Raw genomic sequence first — 21519 nt, 5'->3', positions numbered from 1 at the left:
GAGGTCCACAACTGAGTGAATCCATCCCTCCAGAGCAGTAGAGCAGCCTCTTCTCTGTGTCGCAATATTGTTGTATAAACAGATTGAAAACCTTTGTAAATCACTTCCTACACATGGAACAAGAGAACGGTGTCTCCCCACGTGTGAACTTGCTGCCATGTGAAGCTGGAATGCCATTCCACACCAGGCAGATCTTTTCCCCACTTACGTGCTGGTGAGCAATGAGGTTTCATGGATGCTTGAATCTCTTACCACAAGAAGTGGAGTTAGCTTCTTCTTAATCCAAATCCATTGGTGTCTCAACAAAGTGGGTCAAACTGTGAATCTGACCATTTAGGGTTATTAAAAAAAAGGAAGTTATTGACGAAACAGCTGAAGATAAATGGGCCTTGGACACATCCCTGTGACACGTGGGTTGTCACTTAGTTGCTACATTTCAATTATGGGGAGCCTTTAACATAATGAAACATTCCCTAAACAAATTCAAGACCATCATCAGCCATTACAGATATCATGACTATAGCCTGATCCTACAGCTGAGACAATGGAAGTCTGCAACTATTGGAGGGAATTCACTGGGAACAATGAGTTTGCAAAGAAACGTTATTCAATTTATGATCTAAGGTAGTGAAATTGAAATCATTGCTCTTAACTGGTATGTTTATTTGCTGAAGAGGTAAAAGAGTGAATGAGTGAGGTTCATCCACAGCCTCAGTCACCACTTTAGGACAGGCAGAAAAAGAATCTGGAGAAGAGAAAATAGTTAGGAAAGTGTGCACTGAATCTGGAACTGTGTGGAGTGGGGGAGGACTGTGGGGGACAGGGGCCTATATTTAAGGATATGAAAATAGAAGGAATTAAAACTGGTTTTGTCGGCTCTGAATATCTGTTAAACCCTTATCATTGGGCTTGAAAACTCCTTTTACAGGAGATAAGAGGCAAACAATTTGCCAGAGAACTTAAATGAAAAGCCTTGCCATTGTCTCTTTGTACAGCTTCTGCAATCATTGATCACAGTCCTAGTGTGGTCATGATACTGAGCCTGTGAGCTCTGAGGCATCAATGGTGGTTGTGCTGTGGAGATTCAGCTGGGACTGTCCTCTTGTTGAGATCGAGGCTATATCATTCAATGTATTTCTGGTCTGTCAAGAGAATGTGTTCCAATGCCCAGTGACTGCCTCTCAAAAATCTGAGGAACAACATGATCCCAACCAACCATCCATCCAACCTGCTCTCACAACTTTTATCCCCACTCCAATACACTCCAACTGATGGTAGGCAAAACTAAAGAAAAATAGGGGTTCAGGTCATAGACAGGGGTTTTGAAACAATTTGACTCATTGGGCTAAAGGAAAAAAGGGACACCCAAATGGACCGTCAGAATCTTAGTGACAAAGAAGGTCCATGAGCCGATACAGGTGAAAATGAAGATATGGGGACAGGAAGAGTCCTTTAAAAAGAATTAACTTGCATTAAAGACATTTAAAAAAATCACCATTTTGTACTGAATACAAAGCTGATTTATTTGACTTTTATACAGAATATTAACACCTGTATTGGGATTGGAGCTTTTAATTATCAGTAGAAGCATACCCTAACGATTTAGAACTGGATGCAAAACCCAAACACAGTAGTTATTGGAGAAGTCACTGGTGTCTCGGCACATTGGATGTGAAAGTGAATTCCTTTCCACACCAGGAGTAGATGAGTGGCCTTTCCCCAGTGTAACTTCACTGATGGCACGATTGCTTTAACGCGGTCCAAGTGAGAGCAACTGAATGGTCTCTTTTCAGTTTGAACATATCGACAGTTATCAGGTCAAGATTGCGGAATGTGTTGTACAAGTTCCTGGCAACTTTTTCTTCCAAAATTACTCATGAGACATGGACGGCACTGGCTGGACCAGCATTTAGGACAACTGAGGATGAGCACCAAGTCTAGACATTTAAAACTTCTCTTATCACTACGAAATCATTGTTGTACAATAAAATTAGGTTATGTCTTGAACAAAGCAAGAGCATCCAATTGGGCTCACGTCAATGTGAACACCTTATGGAAAACATTAATGCAATCTCCCTCAGTCTGGACACTTGCAAGCTCTTGCATCAGTGTGAACTCGTTGGTGTCTTAACAAGTGAGACAACCGAATGAATCCCTTACCACAATCAGAGCAGGCGAATGGCCTCTCCCCAGAGTGAACTCGCTGGTGTGTTAGCAGGTTGGATAAACAAGTGAATCCCTTCCCACAATCGGTGCAGATGAATGGTCTCTCCCCAGAATGCACTCGTTGATGTGTCAGGAGGCTGGACAAACACGTGAATCCCTTCTCACACTCAGAGCAGGTGAATGGCCGCTCCCCAGAGTGAACACGCTGGTGTGTCAGCAGGTTGGATGAACAAGTAAATCCCTTCCCACACTCCGCACAAATGAATGGTCTCTCTCCAGTGTGACTACGCCAATGAATTTCCAGATGGGATGGCGAAATAAATCCCTTCCCACAGTCCCAACATTTCCATGGTTTCTCTCTGGTGTGACTGCATTTATGTTTCCACAGGTTAGATGATCGGCTGAAGCTTCGTCCGCACACAGGACATGTGTATGGCTTCTCCCCACTGTGAACAGTTCCTAATTCTTCCATGTTCAAAGCCTGATGATATTCTGGTCCTGCTGAATCAGGTGTCATTGTCAGGTTTTGATTTGATGTTCGGCTCGAGCATCCTGCTTGCAAATCCTCTGTTTCCAAAACTCTGTAAAATTAATTTAAAACAGGAAAAAGTGACCATGAAAGCTGCTGAATTGTCATCAAAACTCCACTAGTCCATCAGTGCAGTTCAGAGAAGGGAACCTGACACACAGTCTCAGGCTCCACAATACTCTGGCCTGTATGGATGGTGACGGTGAGTTGCAGGAGGGGGTCAAAGGAGATCGACTTCATCCATCTGCAACTCAGTGAGAATTTTGTCAGAATATTCCATATCTACAACTCTCCACCACCAACTGATTCTTGGCAGAAGCATCACTTCCCAGTCATACACTAGTGGTTTAACTGAAGACAGCATATTCACCTGCTCTGTTTGAGAGAAGGGATCTGATCTATCATCCAACTTTGAGACATCAGTGAATTCACCAGAAACTGCAGAACTGAACACTGTTCAATCTAAGAGGCGAGCCTAGTTCTGCTGATGTTAAAAATTCCTATTATTGGGATAGAATTAATATTCTTACAATCAATTTGCTTTATTTTGTATCCTTCACTCGTCAAATGAAGTATGTTTTGCATCGTTCTCTCAGTTTTGTGATGTAAAACTGTATTTGCTGCTCATGAAGTGGTCTGCTCTACACATTGGAAAAACAAAACACGGATTGGATGATCATTTTGTGGAACAACCTCAACTTAGATGGAAAGCTGCAGTGTGGGCTTCTGGTCATTTGTCATTTTAATTCTTCACTCCAGTCTCACTCTTGACCTCTCTATCATTGGTCTCCTGCACTGTTCCAATGAAACTCAATGGGTGTTTGAGGAACAGCAGCTCGTCTTTAGATTCATCTTTGAGTTCAGCAGCTTCTGTAACAACAGGTATTTGACAGGATGCAATTACTTCAGGTTTGTCTATAATCAATCTCAACAGACCTACTGTTATCCCTTATCAGCAAAAATCTTTGGTTAACAAAATCTCTCAATGTCAGATGTAAACTACCAAATGACTTAGCATCAACTGCTATTTACAGAAGTCAGTTCCACACTTCTACTAACTTTAAATGAAGAGTTTTGTAATTCACTCCTGAAAGGAATGCCTTTAATTGTTGGATTGTGTCCTTGGTGCTAGATTCTCCAACGCATAAAAATATTTTCTTTGTCAACTCCAGTTAATATTGTGAAAACTTTAAAGTGATCAATTCTTAATCTTCCACATTCCAAAAATAGAACTCTCACAGTGAGAAGGTGGACAATGGAGAAGACAGAAAGAACAGGGAGGGAATCTATTCTTAGTGGAAGAGATCTAAAGTGTGTGTAGGGATAGGGAGAACTGGGCGTTCACATAACAAGACATTTTGGTGATGGCAAGGTGTACAAGAACAGTTAGAAAAAATATATGTTGGGTTTCTAGCTTCATAAACAGAAATACTAAGTTCAACAAGAGGAAAATATGCTGAGACTCAATGAAGCACCAGTGAGGCAACAACAGTTTGCAGAAGGGATTTACCACATTAGTACCAGAAGAAAGGAATTTTAACCACAGGACTATTTAGAGAAACTTAGATAAAACAAAGAACTGTGGATGCTGGAGATCTGAAACAAACAACAACAGAAACAGAAATTGTTGGAGAAACACAGCAGGTCTGGCAACATCTGTGAAGAGAAGACAGCATTAACATTGACTTCCAGTGAGCCTTGTTCAGAATGGTTACAGAAACTTAAGAATTTATTTTCTTAAAGTAAAGGATGGTATATTCGATAGAGGTGTGCAAGATTGTGACAAACTTAGACAATGAGACAAAGAAAAAGTTTCTGACACAGGGATTCAGAGATACAAATATTAAGGTTATGAATAGGAGTTACAGAGGACATTCAAGGAAACTTTTTTTAGGCAATGTGAGGTAATACGCAGCAGATTACCTACAGAGATTTAAAAAAGCAACTGGGTTAGAGCTTGAGGAAATAGTTTGGAGGTATTTGGGTATTTAATAGGGGCTGAGAAAGACTTGATTGCTCAGCAGAGAGCAGCTAGTCCGATTGTCCAAATGGGTTCTGTAGTGATTGTAACAAAGTCAGCCAGTGGTAAATAAACGGTGATTTGGTGATTGTATGTCAGCCTCCGTGGAGTTATTCAGCCTCTTTCTCTGCTTTTGCTCTCAAGGGAGTGCAGTGAAGGTTTACCATGCCGATTCCAGGGATGGTGGGTCTGATATTTGAGGAGAGATTGACTAGGTCAGGATTGGGAGTTCAGATGAATGAGGGGAATCTCAGAGACTTATAAAATTTTAACAGGACTGGACAGGGTAGATGCAGGGAGGATGTGCCCAAATGTGGGTGTGTCCAGAACCAAGAATCACAGTATGAGGATTTGGGGTAGATGATTTGGGTCAGAGATGAAGAGACATTTCTTCACCCAAAGTACGATGAGCCTGTGGAATACATTACCACACAAAGTAGTTGATGCCAAAACATTGAATGTATTCAAGAGGCGACTAGATATAACACTTGGGGTGGACAGGATCAAAGGCTCTGGGGAGAATGCAGGATTATGCTATTGAGTTGGATGATCAGCCATGATTGTGAAGAATGGTGCAGCAGGCTTGAAGGGCTGAATGGCCTCCTCCTATCTATGTTCTGTAACTCTACAATATTGTGGGCCGTATTGTTCTATGGTCTAACTGCAGTTTTTTGTTTTAATTGAATACTTCTTAAGATGGGGTACCCAGAAACGATATATATAGCAAGTGTATGATGAGGATTTTAAGTGTTCTTGTGCTGAAATTGTAGAACACTTACTTTGGGATCAAAATGCCTGGATTCAAGTTCCACCTATTCCAGAGGTGTGTAATAACATCTTCACCCTAGTGTGGAAACAGGCCCTTCAGCCCCATAAATCCAAATCAACCTTCAACACATCCCACCCAGACCCATTCCCCCTATAACCCACCACATCCCTACACATCATCCCTGGCCACCAATCTACACATCCCTAAACACTACAGGCAATTCAGCATGGCCAATCCACATAGACTGCACATCTTTGGAATGTGGGACAAAGAGGAGAACCTGGAGGAAACCCACGCAGACACAGGGAGAATGTACAAACTCTACAGTCACCCAAGAGTGGAATCAAACTCAGGTTCCTGGCACTGTGAGGCAGCTGTGCTAATCACTGAGCCACTGTGCCACCAACAGGTCTCTGAACAGGTTGCTTAGAAAACAAAAACAGAAAGAACTGTGGATGCTGTAAATCGGAAACAAAAACAGAACTTGCTGGGAAAGCTTGTCAGGTCTGGCTGCATCTGGGGAGAAATCAGAGCCAACGTTTCAGGTTGAGTGACCCTTCCTCAGAAGCATTGTTTAGAAAATATCTATAATCAGGGCTTTAAATATCTTGGTGCTTATCCATTCACAGCAATATCCGAAATCTGTTCCAACAAACCAGCAGACAAACCTTTTCCCTTCGACAGTCAAAGGTCGCTGACTTTCGTGTTCTGATGATTCAAGGGACTCTGTCAGATCTTGGTGTGACGCTTGGTTTGAGTTTCCCATTTTTATATTCTTTCGATATAATATCCTGTCAAAGGAGTTACAAAAAGTCATCACTATTATGTCGGTCAGAAGCTCAGAAAAGAAAAAAAGCTATCTGCTTGGATTTGGTATATATATATAGAGAGAGAGAGAGAGATATATATATATATATATGTATATTTGCTCCCCCTTCACGCTTCCCCGTCTGTCCAGGATGACCGCGCGTGCGCCCTGCTACCCATTGTCCCGATGAAAATGGCCGCCGTTACTTGGGCCTTTGGAAGACCAGTGAGGCTTGCAGGTATTGGCCAGTTTGGCGCAAATAATTTCCAATTTGAGACTGGAGGCCTGTACCAGGTATTTCTGAACTTTTCCAAACGACAACAAATCAATTTCTAGCCTGCAATCAGCTATTTATCTACATTTGCTCCTCAGAACTCACACTACCCATAATTTCGTCAAATCACAAATGCGCCTGCGCAGAGACGTAAGTTTTGAGTGGTCACATGATTCAGCAAGGCTCCACCTACCATTCATCCTAACTGGTTTGCAAACCAACCCGAGCCCGCAGTAATTGGTTCGCAGCCCCCGTCAATCAATTGCGCTCCATTCATATGACTGAACATCAGCATCGCCTGTGGTACAGCAAAAGTGTCTCCACCTTTGGGCTTAGAGACACCGGTTCAAGTCCTGTCTGCTCCAGAGATATATAATAATATCTCTGAACAGATTGATTCAAAAATGAAAAAGGGCCAAATATTCCACACCTTCGTCATTGTAGGTTCCAGTTGCTGATGGCGGTGTCATAGTGGTTAGCACCGTTGCTTCACAACGCCAGGGACCTGGGTTCGATTCCACTCTAGGTCGACTGTGTGCAGTTCGCATACGCTCCCCGTGTTTGCGCGGGTTTTGTCCGAGTGGTCCAGTTTCCTCCCACAGTCAAAAGATGTGCAGGCTAGGAGGATTGGCCATGCTAAATTGCCCATTGTGTTCAGGGGTGTGTAGATTAGGTGGGTTCTAGGGGAATAGGTCTGGGTAGCGTGCTGCAAGGGTAAGTATGGACTTGTTGGGCCAAAGGGTCTGTCTGTTTCCACACTGTAGGGATTCTACGAGGAGGGACAGCCATGGAATGATCAAAGTTGGGAACCCTCTGGGTTGTAGGGGGCCTGTGGCTAGGCACTACCACAGAAATTGGTAAATAAAGGCACCAGTGGACATCCAGTTCCTGGCTGATACAATCCATCACCTAGAAATGGCAGTGTTTGGACACAACGTTGCACTATTTGGAGGGCACTCAGGGATTTTCCCTGCATATATTCTTGTTTAAATTTCACAACAGGCCTAAGTTCCTGAACCTCCCTCAGGAGCCCATACCCAACAATCTGAGCTGCCTTATGGGAACATCTGTGTCCTTCTGCCTGGTGAAGAATATTTTTAGGCTGCTGCTACATATAGTTCACTTCCAGATCCTTTATTCACTGCCCAGACACACCTTGCATGCTTCTTGTTAATTGCCGGACAGTGGAGGTCTTCCAGCTTTCCCTTGGGCTCCTGAGTGGAGGGTGTTGTATGTAGCAAACCCATGTAACTTCACGTTGTGGCTCACAGACTCACAAACCAACTATTTATTTTGCTGAACTGTTGACCACGTATATGTTGTTCAGGATGATTGTCTTTTTAGGTATTTGAACAATCTTTTGGTGTGCTCTTGGTCGTACTTTAGCCCTACATGCTTGATCTTTGGGCATTTGGTATGGAGGGGTGCGGCCAAGTCAGACGACCTCTTTGTGAGTCTGCACCTGGGCCTGGCCAAGATAGCCATTGACAGGGTCAGAAAGCAGGCAAGAGAGGGATTTATTGGCTGCTAACTGTCTGGCCATTTCCACAGCTACATTTACACCTGGGTGTCCTTGCAGAGACAGAGGTGGGCATCTCAGGGAAGTACAGTGTTTTATTTCTGTATAATTCCATTTTGATTTAGCCCTCCCTCATCTTTTGTTGGTATTGCCCTTCACGGGCATTGCTTGATCCTTCTGTTAGGCTATTTACAACTGGTGATGATTTAACTTGAGAGTTTGAGGATAGCTTTTCATAGCCATTCTTTCTTCGACTTTGCATGCAAGTTGAACAAATGAAAAACATGGACGATTTACTTGTGGTGGTTAATTAATAACAAACACTGTGGGTGATTTGGAGGTGGGGGGGAAAAAAGCCATTCAGTTATGCATGATAACACTTCCAGATACCAAAAAAAGGAAGGTGAGTGAGGATAAGGGCCTCTTTTGGTGCAGTGATTGTTAATGTACCTCTGAGCTTGCAGGCCAGGTTTCAAGCCCCACCCACCCCAGAGTTGTCATAACAGCTCTGAATAGATTGATTAGAAGATATCCATGAGGTGATTCTTAGGGAGAGGCTTATAAATTCTACACGTTGCCCTGGACAGGAAACTGGTGCCAATTTCATGATGGCCACAGAAGAGTTGAAGCAGCATAGACTCAAACAATGCAGTAGAACCTTGTGGTATTTCCCAGTCAGCTGACTCTCTGAGAACAGCCTGGGAAATTTAAGTCTGCAATTCCTCTGCAGTGACTGTAATGAGTCAGCCAGATAGATCTCAACTACCAAACATGAGTTCCCTGATTGGGGCTTTAACCTGGTCCTATCAGGGAGCCCTGGCTGACAGATACAAACAGAGTATCAGGGCTTCTGTTCACTCTGAGTTAGCTCTGAGGAACCCGGACCAGTGGCAAGGACTATGCATGTGTTTAAAAAAAATGAAGGGTGTCTTGGTGATAAGATACCGGCCCCTGTGGAGTTATTTCAGTGGCAATGAAAATGGGATTAGTGTTGTCACCAAGCAAAAGTGCCTACTTCCTGACACACAACTAGACTTGGAAACTGGCACTACAAATGGTTTTGTCATTAGAAAACACAGCGAATGGAACAAGCTACAGGATATGCCAATGGAAACGGAAGTGGACACTCTTGCCAGGCCGACTGAGCTTGAAGGACAATTACATAGCTTTACTCAGGACGTATCCTGAACAGAGGGACTCAAGGTCAACACCCCAGAACAAAGCCAAGCTTCTGTCAAACAATTAACATTTTCTTTAGGATCCAGGCTGGCAAGCCATTGTAGGTGCTACAGGTATACAGTTATAGAGATGGACAGCATGGAAACCAATCCTTTGGTCCAACTCATCCATGCCGCCTAGATATCCAAACTTAATCTAGTCCTATTTGCCAGCATTTGGCCCACATCACTCTTAAATCCTTCCTATTTATGTATCCATCCAAGTGCCCTTTAAATGTTGTTAATTATACCAGCCTTCACCACTTCCAACGGCAGCTAATCCCATACATGCACCACCCTCTGAAAAGGTTGCCCCTTAGGAACCTTTTAAATCTTTCCCGTTAAACTTATTTCCTCTAGTTTTACACTCCCCTACCCTGGGGAAAGGCCTTGGCTACTCACCCTATCCATGCCCCTCATGATTTTATACATGTCTAAAGTCAACACTCAGCCTCTGACGCTCCAGGGAAAATAGTTCCAGCCTATTCAGCCTCTCCCTATAGTTCAAAGTCTCCAACCCTGGCAACATCCTTGTAGATCTTTTCTGAACCCTTTCAAGTTTCAGAATGTCTTTCCTACAGCAGGGAGACCAGAACTGAATGCTCTCTTATAAAAGTAGTTTAACCAATATCCTATATAGCTGCAACATAACCCTTCGACTCATTTGATCAATGCTTTGGCCAATAAAGGCAAACATATCAAATCCTGTTTTCACAATGCAGTCCACTTGTGACTTCACTTTTTATGAACTATTAACCTGCATCCCAAGGTCTCTTTGCACAACAACACTCCCCAGGAGGGACGGGGCTGGGGAAGTTAGGTGGAATGGTGATAAGTGAGTGTAGATACAAAGTGGTGGCGTTTGGTCAGTGGGATGGGTGGGGCATATAGGTAGGAGAGAAGTTGGGACAGATTGTGTCAGGAGGCAGGGGTAAGAGGGAGGGTTGAGGTGAGATGAGGCCAGCGGTGGGGAGATTTTAAAACTGGTGGATTCCATGTTTAGGCCATTGGGCTATAGTGTCCTGAGGCAGAATATGAGGTGTTGCACCTCCAGTTTGCAGGCAGTTTCATTGTGATACTGGAAGAAGTCAAGATGAACATGGCACCCAGGGAGTGGGAAGGGGAACTGAAATAGTTAGCGACTGGAAGGTGTTGTCTTTGTCACGTACAAAGCACAGATGCTCTACGAGACGGTCTGAGTCTAAGCTTGGTCTCACCGATGCAGAGGAGGCCACATTGGGAGCAGTAGATACAGTAGGCCAGGTTGATGGATGTTCAGGTGAACCCATCTGATATGAATGGTTTGTTTTGGGCTTTGAATAGAGGTTAGGGCGGAGGTGTAGGGGCAGGTGTAGCACTTCCTGCGGTTGCAGGGAAAAGTGCTGGCTGTGGTGGGGATAGTGGGGAATGTGGAGCAGGTGAGGGAGTCGTGGAGTGAGAGGTTCCTATAAAAGGCAGATGGTTGGGGGGGCGCGAGGGAAATATCTCTTTGCTTGTGAGGTCAGTTGTACCAATTGTGAAGCCCAACACGTCAGGTTGCTTTTGTGGGGATTTTAAACAAACAGCAAACTGCTTATCATTGCTGAATAAATACCCAGCCCCTTGCATAGAGGACTTATATGCAAAGCTGGTGGTTGGGGACGTGGGGGGAGCTGTCCTTCACGAACATGGACATGAGCCAAGCGTACCTGCAATTGCTTTTAAAATGAGGATTCCCAGAATTATGCTACAATTAATACCATCAGTGTTTATATCAATATACATGACTACCATTTGTCTACCACTTTTCAGCAGACAATGGAGAACATCTTACAAAGTCTACTCCAGATCGTCATTTATCTGGATGATTTGCTAATAACAGAGAAACCCAACAAGAAGCATTTAGAGAACTTGCACATAGTCCTTAGACATTTGTCCCCAGTGGCCATACACCTCAGAAGGGAAATTAAGTGGATCAAACCGGCCCGAACTCCCACGTCTGTACTGGACCTTAGGTCTTTCCGTGGATTGGTGAATCATCATGGAGAGTTCATATGTAACCTGGCTTCCACTCTGACATCTGCTTTTGAAAAAGAGACAGCCTTGGAAATGATGATTAGCCTTTATGGAAGTGAAAAAGCAGCTACAGTCGTTTAAGCTGTTGGCACATTGTGATCTCAAGGGAGTTCTAGATGCCACCCCACATGATATTGGGGTAGTGCTGGCTCACTGGTGGCCCAACAGCAAATAGTTCCCGGACTTTGGCTGATGCAGAGTGCAAATACACCCGGATAGAAAAGGAAGGTGGGCGGTCACATTTGGAGTCAGTTAGTTCCACCAATACCTTAACGGATGTAAATATTTAGTAGTAATAGACCACAAGCCACTGCTAGGAATACTCAAAGAAGACAAGGCCATGCCATCTATAGCTGCAGGTTGAATTCAGCAGTGTCCTCTCAATCCAAGAACAATTACAAGTTAGAACATCATGTGGGAAGCCAAGTAGCAAATGCAGATGTCTTGAGCCACCTCATGCTGGTAGATACACCACCGGTGGTGTCACTATTGGAGCAGTCAATTCTGGTTTTAAATTTTATGGATACTAGCCCAGTCACCACTGACGATCAGACGATGGACAGAAAAAGATCCTGTCCCAGCAAAACTTAGACAGCAGGTGGTGATGGGGGAAACAAAAGGGCCATCATGACCAGAAGTGAAATGTTTGCGGACCTGGCCAGACTAGATCACTATAGAGGACAGCATTTTATTATGGGGTGTAACAGTGGTTGTCCTGAGAAAGATCGTTGCCAGGTATTGGCTGAACTCCACCAGGGTCATCCAGGGGTGTCGAAAATGAAGATATTCGTGAGGAGTTATGTCTGGTGGCCAGGATTAGATGCACACATAGCCCCATTGGTGGCGCAGTGCCCACAAGGACCAAAATTGCTACCAGCAGCTCCACCACATTCATGGGATTGGCCAATAAACCCTGGACTCAGTTATACACCAACAATGCCGGCCCTGTAATGGACACCCACTCAAAGTGGTTGGATATGAATAGAGTTCATTCGTCAAACACGGGGATGACAGTAGAAAAGCTGTATGAATCCTTTGCAATACACAGGCTCCTAGAAGCGTTGGTCACAGTCAATGAGCCATCATTTACCGGCAAGGAGATTGTGTCCTTCTAAAGTTGAATGGCATTTGGCATATAAAGGGGTGTGTGGGTTATGGGGGGGATGGGTCTGGGTGGGATGCTTCAAGGGCAGTGTGGACTTGTTGGGCCGAAGGGCCTGTTTCCACACTGTAGGGAATCTAATCTAATCTAAAGATCATACCATCCATGGTCCAATGATCTGGCAGAAAGAGCAGTCCAAACTTTGAAAGCATGCTTAAGGAGGCAGCCTACAGCTTTACTCGATACCCAACTGTCACAGTTCTAGTTTGATTATCGGACCACACCTCATGCAGCTACAGGGACAGCTCCAGCAGAGAAGACTCTGCAACAGGTTAAATCTGATCTTCCCAGACCTGAAGTGGGGAGAAGTGAATCAGAAATACCACTGCTGTACACAACTGCTTGGACAGTTGAAATCCATACTCTGCTTGGGAATCCTGCGGCCCAATGGTATCCATGTGGATTTCACAAGCTTCAAAATCTCCCCTCCCCTTACTGCTACCCAAAATCAGCCCAGCTCATCCCCACCTCCCTAACCTGTTCTTCCTCTCAGGTAGCCCCTCCTCCCACCTCTAGCCACATCCCATTTCCTACCTACTAACCTCATCCCGCCCCCTTGACTTGTCCATCCTCCCCGGACTGACCTAGCCCCTCCTTACTTCCCCACCTACACTCACCTCTACTGGCTCCATCCTCGCCTCTTTAACTTGTCTGTCTCCTCTCCACCTATCTTCCCCCCCTATCCATCTTTGATCTGCCTCCCCCTCTCTCCCTATTTATTTCAGAACCCTCCCCCCTCCCTCATTTATAATGAAGCGTCTAGGCCCGAAACGTCAGCTTTTGTGCTCCTAAGATGCTGCTTGGCCTCCTGTGTTCATCCAGCTCTACACTTCGTTATCTTGAATATTTTCCGAGATGCTCCAGGTATGAAAGCATGCAAGGGTGAAAGAAGAAAGATCAGGCATACATCCTTATTCCACACCCCTTAGAGGGGGAGGGATGCAGTGATTGCACGTGTAGATAAAGTGAGACTCTGTAGAGTTATTTCATCCTCCCTCTCATTTTCTCACCAATCTTTCAAGGGATGTAAATATTGCCGAGATTGTCACAGGTTTGTCATCCATCCTGAACTGTCCTTGAACTAAGTGATTTTCTCAGCCGTTTCAGAGAGCTGTTAAGGATCAACAACATTGCTATAAGTCTGGAGTAGACTGAACCAGATGGCAGATTATAAATGCAAATAGCAAATGTTGGACAAATTCAGGAGGTCTGGCAGCATCTTTGCGGAGAGAAACAGCGAGTGTTTGAAGTCTGATATGACTTTTTCAGAACTGAAGAAGGGCAGATTTCAGGGATCTCACTCATTGAATGCCAATAGATTCAGATATTTTTGAACCAACCTGCTCAGAATAATTACTACACATCTCGGTACGTCGAGGGATACTGTCACTGCAGACATGAGCCCCTTAGTTCAATTTTTAGTTATTTTTAAAATCAACCTGTTAATTGATGCTGTATACACCTCCAGAGTAGGTGGGACTTGACCCTGGAGCCTCTGAGCCCTCTGCCACTGTGGCACAAAAGCCCCAGAAAAGTGAAGATTTAAAACTTACTCTGTGTCCAGGGCAACTACCAACTCCTTGACTCACTCACTCTCCAACAACTCCTCCTCTGTCTTGAGACACTATCTCCCCTCTCCCAGCTGCAGGCTGGACCCACGGGCCATCCTTATGAGCCTGATCTGCTGGATCACAACATCGCCCCTGTAATACTATAATCTGCATTCTATTTTGTTATTCTGATGTACCTATAAAGGCGTGATTTACTTGGGTCACACACGAAAAAATACCTTTCACTATATCTCAGTACACGCAACAATAATAAATCAAATCAACTAAGTCTTTGTCAGATCTTGACATGATGTTTGATTTGAGCTTCCCAAGTCCTCCCCTTCCAAAACCCTGTGTACTTAAAAACAGGAACAACAGGACTGAAAGAGCTCACGAAAACACAAAGACAAGTTGAGAAATTCAGCTGGACAAAACTAGTAATTTATGGGCTGGCCCATGATAAACTGACCACAAGAACTGTCGAATCATTATAAAATTCCAACTCGTTCGCTATCAGTCAGGAAAGAGAACCTGTCACCTGGTTTGGACCTACACAACACATGAAGGGTCTAGGCCTGAAACATCAGCCTTCTTGCTCCTATGATGCTGCTTGGCCTGCTGTGTTCATCCAGCTCTACACCTTGTTAACACGAGAGAGAGCTGGGGTGGGTGGTAATGGTATCTGTGATTCAGTGAAAACTTTGACAGAATTTGCCTCAAAAGATAAGCAGCACTGGTATATGGGTGCTCTGTCACCTTCAAGACACATATCATTAAGTTCATACTGGAGAGAGACCATTCATGTGCTCAATGTGAAAAGGGGTTTAATTAATCACCTGATTTACTGAGGCACTACAAGTTCACAAGTGACAGCGGAGAGGTCTTGTGGTACAGTGGTAGTGTCATTACCTCCAGACCAGAAGGCCCAGATTCAAGTCCCACCTGCTCCAGAATTGCTTCATAACATCTTTGAATTAATTCAAAATACCAATAAGGGACAGCAGGTTTTGGATTTTGCAGTTAATCGCAACCAGGACTGAACCATTTTCACGGATAGTTGTGATTTATTTTAGCTGATATTAAAAATCCCTATGACTGGGGTAGAATTAATATTCTAACAATTGGTTTGCTTTGATTTGTAAACAAGATAAAGAAAGGTGGTGGCCATTCATCCCCATGAACTTGCTATGCCATACATCTAGATAACAGCTGATCATCTACCTCAAAGTCATAAACCAGCATGAACCCCTCATCCCTTTCTATATTTGTTGCCAGGTATGGCCTTGCTGCAACAGAAACCAGTTTAGGTGCTAAAACATCAAGAGATAGATTTACTTCTTAGGATGAATGGGATTAAAGAGTAAGGGGAAAAAGCAGGAACAGGATACTAAGTTGGACAATCAGACATGATCATATTGAATGGTGGAACAGGTTTGAGGGCTGAATGGTCCTCCTGTTCCTATTTTCTATGTCATAATCTATGAATCTATCAATCTTGAATATACTCAATTACCGAGATTCCACAGCCCTCTGCATAACAAATTCCAAACAGTCTGAGTGAAGAAATTCCTCCTGATCTCAGTCCCAAATAGCCAAGCTCTTATTCTGAGACTGTGTCCCATGGCTCCACACCCTGCCCCTGCCCACCCCCATCCAGACAGTGAAAAATACCTCCTGCATCATCCACATTGAGTCTTCCTTACCTTTACTCTTCAAATAGAATATCATTGTTTGGGCTATTCTGAAGATTTCAGGGGATGAAGCAAATTATTGACCAGTTGTACTTCCTGCAATTCTGTTACTGTATTGTACCCGATGTCATCATATAGTAAACAGAGCCTGGAAAATCATTTTATTTAATGACCTCCCACTTGGTCTGCAAAAGTAGCTTGCTTGCTGGTCCCTTGCCCTCTTACTTCTCCAGTCCTGCTCTGACCTTCTGTCCTACATCTCTTGCACTTTTTCAGTGAGGCTGAGTGAGTGCTCAAGGAACAGTCGCTCATCCTTCGATTCAGCACTTGACAACCTTCCAGACTCAATGCAGAGTTTAGCAGTTTCTGCACCAGAGAATTGTCAGGATCTGGAATGCTCCACCTGAAAAAGTTGTGGCACTTTACTCTTTGAAGAATTTTAAAAGGGGAGTTGACTGGTATTTGAGAATGAAGAATTTGCAAATTGACACAGAAAACTGGGTTTCGGGAATTAAGCAAAGTAGCTCTTTCAAAGTAAGTTTCAGCACAAAGGGTTGCATTGACTCTTTCTGCTGTGAGTTTCTATGATTCTACGAATCGATCCTTTAGCCCTCTTGAATCTGTTCCCACCATGTAATATGAATATGCCTGACCTCTGAGCAACCTCAATATACTTGCCTTTGTGTCATACCTATGAATAAATATGGTTAGCTGGAGGGTTATATCTTCACAGAACTGATATTTTCACAGGGAGATTTGCTGGTACTGTCGGTGTTGGACACTAGCTTGTCAGGCAATAAGAACCTGAGGGGTAGACAAAATCGGAAAGGCGTTAAGCTGGTAATAAGTTGCAAAGCTGCGAGCGTGATCAGAAGGCAGGAGACACAAAACTGAGCATTTTAAATTCTTAAAATGCAGAATAATGTCAAAAAGACAAAAATTAAAGCAATCTACTTGAATGCATGTAGCATTTGCAACAAGATAGACAATCTAAATGCACAAACACAGGTAAATTGTAATGATATAACTGCTATATTACCGAAACATGGCCCTACAGTTACCAGGACTGGGAAATGAATATTCAAGAGATATGATGTTAAAGACCGATAAGAAAGAAAAGGAGGTGTAGTTCTCATAGATGGGATCAGTACATTAGTAAGGGAGGATCTCAGATGGGAAATAAAAACATGTAAAATTTGTTGCATTAAACTGAGAAACAGCAAGCAGTAGCAGACATTGGTTGGGAGTTATTTCTGTGCCAGTAGTGGTAGGGGAGGCCGTGGAATGGACAAGGAGATGAGAGAAACTTGTAGCATGTTCAACACAGTGATAATGGATCACTTCAATCTGTGTGTGGACTAGATAATTCAGCAGAGCACTAAGGCTAAGGTGGAGGGCAAGTTCTTAGGACTGCCTTACAGATGGTTTTCTAGAGTTTGTGGAAGAGCCAACTACAGAACAGGACAATAAAATGTGAGGCTGGATGAACACAGCAGGCCCAGCAGCATCTCAGGAGCACAAAAGCTGACGTTTCGGGCCTAGACCCTTCATCAGAGAGGGGGATGGGGTGAGGGTTCTGGAATAAATACGGAGAGGGGGGAGGCGGACCGAAGATGGAGAGAAAAGATAGGTGGAGAGGAGAGTATAGGTGGGGAGGTAGGGAGGGGATAGGTCAGTCCAGGGAAGATGGACAGGTCAAGGAGGTGGGATGAGGTTAGTAGGTAGGAGATGGAGGTGCGGCTTGGGGTGGGAGGAAGGGATGGGTGAGATGAAGAACCGGTTAGGGAGGCAGAGACAGGTTGGACTGGTTTTGGGATGCAGTGGGTGGAGGGGAAGAGCTGGGCTGGTTGTCTGGTGCAGTGGGGGGAGGAGACGAACTGGGCTGGTTTTGGGATGCGGTGGGGGAAGGGGAGATTTTGAAGCTGGTGAAGTCCACATTGATACCATTGGGCTGCAGGGTTCCCAAGCGGGATATGAGTTGCTGTTCCTGCAACCTTCGGGTGGCATCATTGTGGCACTGCAGGAGGCCCATGATGGACATGTCATCTAAAGAATGGGATGGGGAGTGGAAATGGTTTGCGACTGGGAGGTGCAGTTGTTTATTGCGAACCGAGCAGAGGTGTTCTGCAAAGCGGTCCCCAAGCCTCCGCTTGGTTTCCCCAATGTAGAGGCAGCCACACCGGGTGCAGTGGATGCAGTATACCACATTGGCAGATGTGCAGGTGAACCTCTGCTTAATGTGGAAAGTCATCTTGGGGCCTGGGATAGGGGTGAGGGAGGAGGTGTGGGGGCAAGTGTAGCATGTGTAGCAAAAACCCCAATGGACTACAGAACAGGACATATTGAATCTAGTATTATATAATGAGAAAGAGCTACTTAATAATCCGTGAAAGAACCTTTTGAGGATGGGTGACTGCAATACAAACAAATTTTACATTATGTTTGAAAGCGAGGTTTGTGCGATCTAAAGCATGGTTGTTAAATTTGAATGAGATCATCCTCTACCAATTCCTTCTCTCTGGTGAATCCCAACACAAAGTATTTGTTTAGGATCTCACCTATCTCTTCTGGCTCCAACCCTTTGCCTGACTACCCTCTCGCTTTTTATATATGTATAAAAATTCTTGGGATTCTCCTTAATATTGTTTGCTAACAATTTTGCACCAACCCTTTTGGCCCTTCTAATTCCCTGTTTAAGTTCTTTTCTACTTCCTTACATACTTCAAGGTCTTCGTCAGTTCCCATCCTCCTGGGCCTTATGTCTGCTTCCTTTTTGTTTTTGATCAAAGTCATACCATCCCTGGTCATCCAAGGTTCATGTAACATGCCAAACCTATCCTTCATTCTTGCAGGAACATGCCGCTCCTGAACTCCTTTCAACTTCCATTGGAAATACTCCCACATGAATCTGCCCTCAAACATTCACCTCCAATCAATACTCTCCAGTTCCTGCCTAATTTTGTTGTATACTAGCTTGCCTTCCCCCAGTTTAACACCTTTGCCTGAGAACTGCTGTTATCCCTATCCAGGAGTACCTTAAAACTCATAACATTATGATCATTACTCCCGAAATGCTCCCCCACTGAAACGTCACTCACCTGGCCGGGCTCATTTCCCAAAACCAGGTCCAGTGTAACCTCTTCTCGAAGTCACAATAAGATGTTGCATTTTGGAAGAAGGAATAGGGAAAAGAAATATATACTTAAATGGCACAGTTCTGAAGAGTGTGGAGGGCCTGAAGAACCTGGGGGTTAATGTGCACAGAGCTTTGAATGTGACAGAATTTGCTCAGAAAGCATTAGCAAAATATACATGACCTTGGACCTCATCAATAGAGACATTGCGTGTACAAAAACAAAAAGTGCTGACTCTTTTTACAATGCTCTAGCTGTTAGGTTAGTGTCAGAACAATCATCCATTTCTGGTCTTCAAATTTTGTAAAGGCATAAGGGTCCTTGAGAGTAAATAGGGGAGTTTGGCTACAAGTCTGAAAAGCTGAAATTGGTCTTCATAATGCAAAGGAATTGAAGGGAGTTTTAATACCCATGTAAAAGATATTGATCAATTCAGAAAAAGTAGTTATGGTACAAAGACCACGCATATAGTTTTGGAATAGAAGTAGGGGTGGGCAAAGACTTTGTTTATGCTGCCAGTGGTAGTACACAAACTGAAGGTGGGATGAAGTGAAGATGATCAATGATCTCAAAGGGTAATCAAGAAAGGCACTTGATAGGAGTAAACTTAGGGGGCTAGGAACGTTCTCCAGAGAGACACCTTATCAGTTCACTGGCCTCGGTCTGTACAATACTGCCTCTCCTCATTATTTACATTATTATTTAACCTCTGTTGACAATTTAACTCTTGGAGTTTAGGCAGCATCCAGGTAAGTCTGCACAGCTCAGTGAATATATACTCCACATGTGGTCAGCACAGTGGCTCAGTGGTTAGCATTGCTGCCTCACAGCCCCTGGTTCAATTCCACTCTCGGGTGACTGTGTGGAGTCTGAATATTCTCCCCATGTCTATGTGCGTTTCCTCCCACAGTCCAAAGATATGCAGACTAGGTGGATTGGTCATGCTAAATTGCCCATAGTGTTCAGGGATGTGTAGATTAGATGAGTTGTAGGGGGATGGGTCTGGAAGGGATGCTCTGAGGGCATGTGGGCTTGTTGGGCCAAAGGGCCTGTTTCCACACTGTAGGGAGTCTATGACTTGTACTCATTAGAGTTTAGAAGGTTGAGGGGAGATCTAATAGAAACTTACAAGATAATGTATGGCTTAGAAGGGGTGGACGCTGGGAAGTTGTTTCCGTTAGGCAGGGAAACTAGGACCCGTGGGCACAGCGTTAAAATTAGAGGGGGTAAATTTAAAACGGAAATGAGACGACATTTCGTCAGCCAGAGAGTGGTGGTCTTGTGGAATTGATTGCCACGGAGTGCGTGGAGGCCAGAACGTTAGATGCCTTCAAGGCAGAGATCGACAAATTCTTGATCTCACAAGGAATCAAGGGCTACAGGGAGAGTGCAGGGAAGTGGAGTTGAAATGCCCATCAGCCATGATTTAAATGGCAGAGTGGACTGGATGGGCCGAATGGCCTTACTTCCACTCCTATGTCTTATGGACTTCAATGGTCCAACCAGGATATGCAGCATAACTACACTGATACTTAAAACATGTACCCAAGAAAAGAACAAACCTTTGTCCTTCCACTGTCAAAGACCAACGATATTCAGGTCCTGATGAATCAACTGATTCACTCATATCTTCCTGTGATGCTTGGGGTGCATTTCCTATTTGCAAAGCCTTCATATTTGATATTCTGCAAAAGGAATGTAGGGGAAAAAGAGCGCAAGTCAAAGTCAGAAACTCAGAACAACCAAACAGCTCGCTTGGCTCGAATTTAGTCCTCCCACACTCATTAAATGAAACGTGAAGCTGCGCAAGTGCCCGCCTACATTTTGCTCCCTATTAAAATGAAGCCCACACATGCGTCCCACTGAATTTTGCCCCCAATAAAAATGGCGACGGCTAACGTGGGCCTAGTTGCGCGCAGAAGGACCGCAATCACTGCTCGGCTTAATGCAAATGCGTACTGGAAGCATTTCTTTCAAGCTTTATCACGAATCTCAGTCTTACAAGGTCACAATTTCTCTCCTGCACTTAGTTGTAACTCATCCTTTTCAGTAGCTTCCCACCTTCAGCACCATGTGACCATACTACAAGCCTAACGACTCTGCGCATGCTCTCTGGTCCGAACGCGTCTTCACGCGTCAGCCCCCCACAAACCACGCCCACCACCTATGTCTATTGATGAAAAACAACGCCACACACCCTCCATCTATTGGTTAATGTAGCCGTCGATCATCCGTGGCCCCGCCTCTGCATTCCGGGCCATGTGCAGTTAGCGGTGATAATAGTGTGGAGTTGGAGGAATGGAGCAGGCCAGGCAGTATCAGAGAAACTGGAAAGCTGACTTTTCGGGTCTTGACTGTAATGCTGCCTGGCCTGCTGTGCACACCTTGTTGTCTCTCACTTTTTTCTGAAGAAGGGCCTAGGCCTGAAACGTCAGCTTTCCTGCTCCTCTGATGTTGCTTGGCCTGCTGTGTTCATCCAGCTCCACACCTTATTTTCTAAGATTCTCCAGCATCGGCAGTTCCTACTATCTCTGAAACAAATGCAAGGACACGGGTTCAAATTGCGTCACATTAGCTGTGGAATTATAGACATAATGTACCAGACAGATTCATCAGCCATTTGGG

The 21519-nt window shown here is 44.3% G+C and overlaps 1 protein-coding gene across 5 annotated transcripts; it reads right to left on the bottom strand.

Moving 5' to 3' along the window:
* Positions 1 to 1521: 1521 nt before the first annotated feature.
* LOC125449227 (gastrula zinc finger protein XlCGF7.1-like) lies at positions 1522 to 21022 on the bottom strand. 5 transcript variants are annotated; one of them, XM_059641452.1, is made up of 4 exons: positions 20956 to 21022; positions 20457 to 20579; positions 6153 to 6275; positions 1522 to 2747 (listed from the first exon to the last, which is right to left on the bottom strand). In XM_059641452.1, exons 2-4 carry the CDS (start codon positions 20567 to 20569, stop codon positions 2078 to 2080), a joined length of 906 nt encoding a protein of 301 aa, XP_059497435.1. In that variant the 5' UTR covers positions 20570 to 20579; positions 20956 to 21022; the 3' UTR covers positions 1522 to 2077. The 5 variants fall into 5 exon arrangements, with proteins under 5 accessions (XP_059497435.1, XP_048380885.2, XP_059497434.1 ...); XM_048524928.2 differs by having other exon boundaries at positions 20897 to 21007; XM_059641451.1 differs by having other exon boundaries at positions 20854 to 21001.
* Positions 21023 to 21519: the final 497 nt, after the last annotated feature.

This window comes from Stegostoma tigrinum, chromosome 42 (assembly GCF_030684315.1).
Source record: "Stegostoma tigrinum isolate sSteTig4 chromosome 42, sSteTig4.hap1, whole genome shotgun sequence".
Classification (NCBI taxonomy): domain Eukaryota; kingdom Metazoa; phylum Chordata; class Chondrichthyes; order Orectolobiformes; family Stegostomatidae; genus Stegostoma; species Stegostoma tigrinum.
Note: the sequence above shows the minus strand (reverse complement) of the source record. Positions and strands in the feature narration are given on the sequence as shown.

Coding starts and splice junctions, on each gene's coding strand:
- LOC125449227 (XM_059641452.1), bottom strand. CDS start 20,569: ATGAAGGCTTTGCAAATAGGAAATGCACCCCAAGCATCACAGGAAGAT. Junction 6,276..20,456: donor TTGACAGTGGAAGGACAAAG/GTTTGTTCTTTT, acceptor CTCCTTTGACAG/GATATTATATCGAAAGAATA. Junction 2,748..6,152: donor TTGACTGTCGAAGGGAAAAG/GTTTGTCTGCTG, acceptor TTAATTTTACAG/AGTTTTGGAAACAGAGGATT.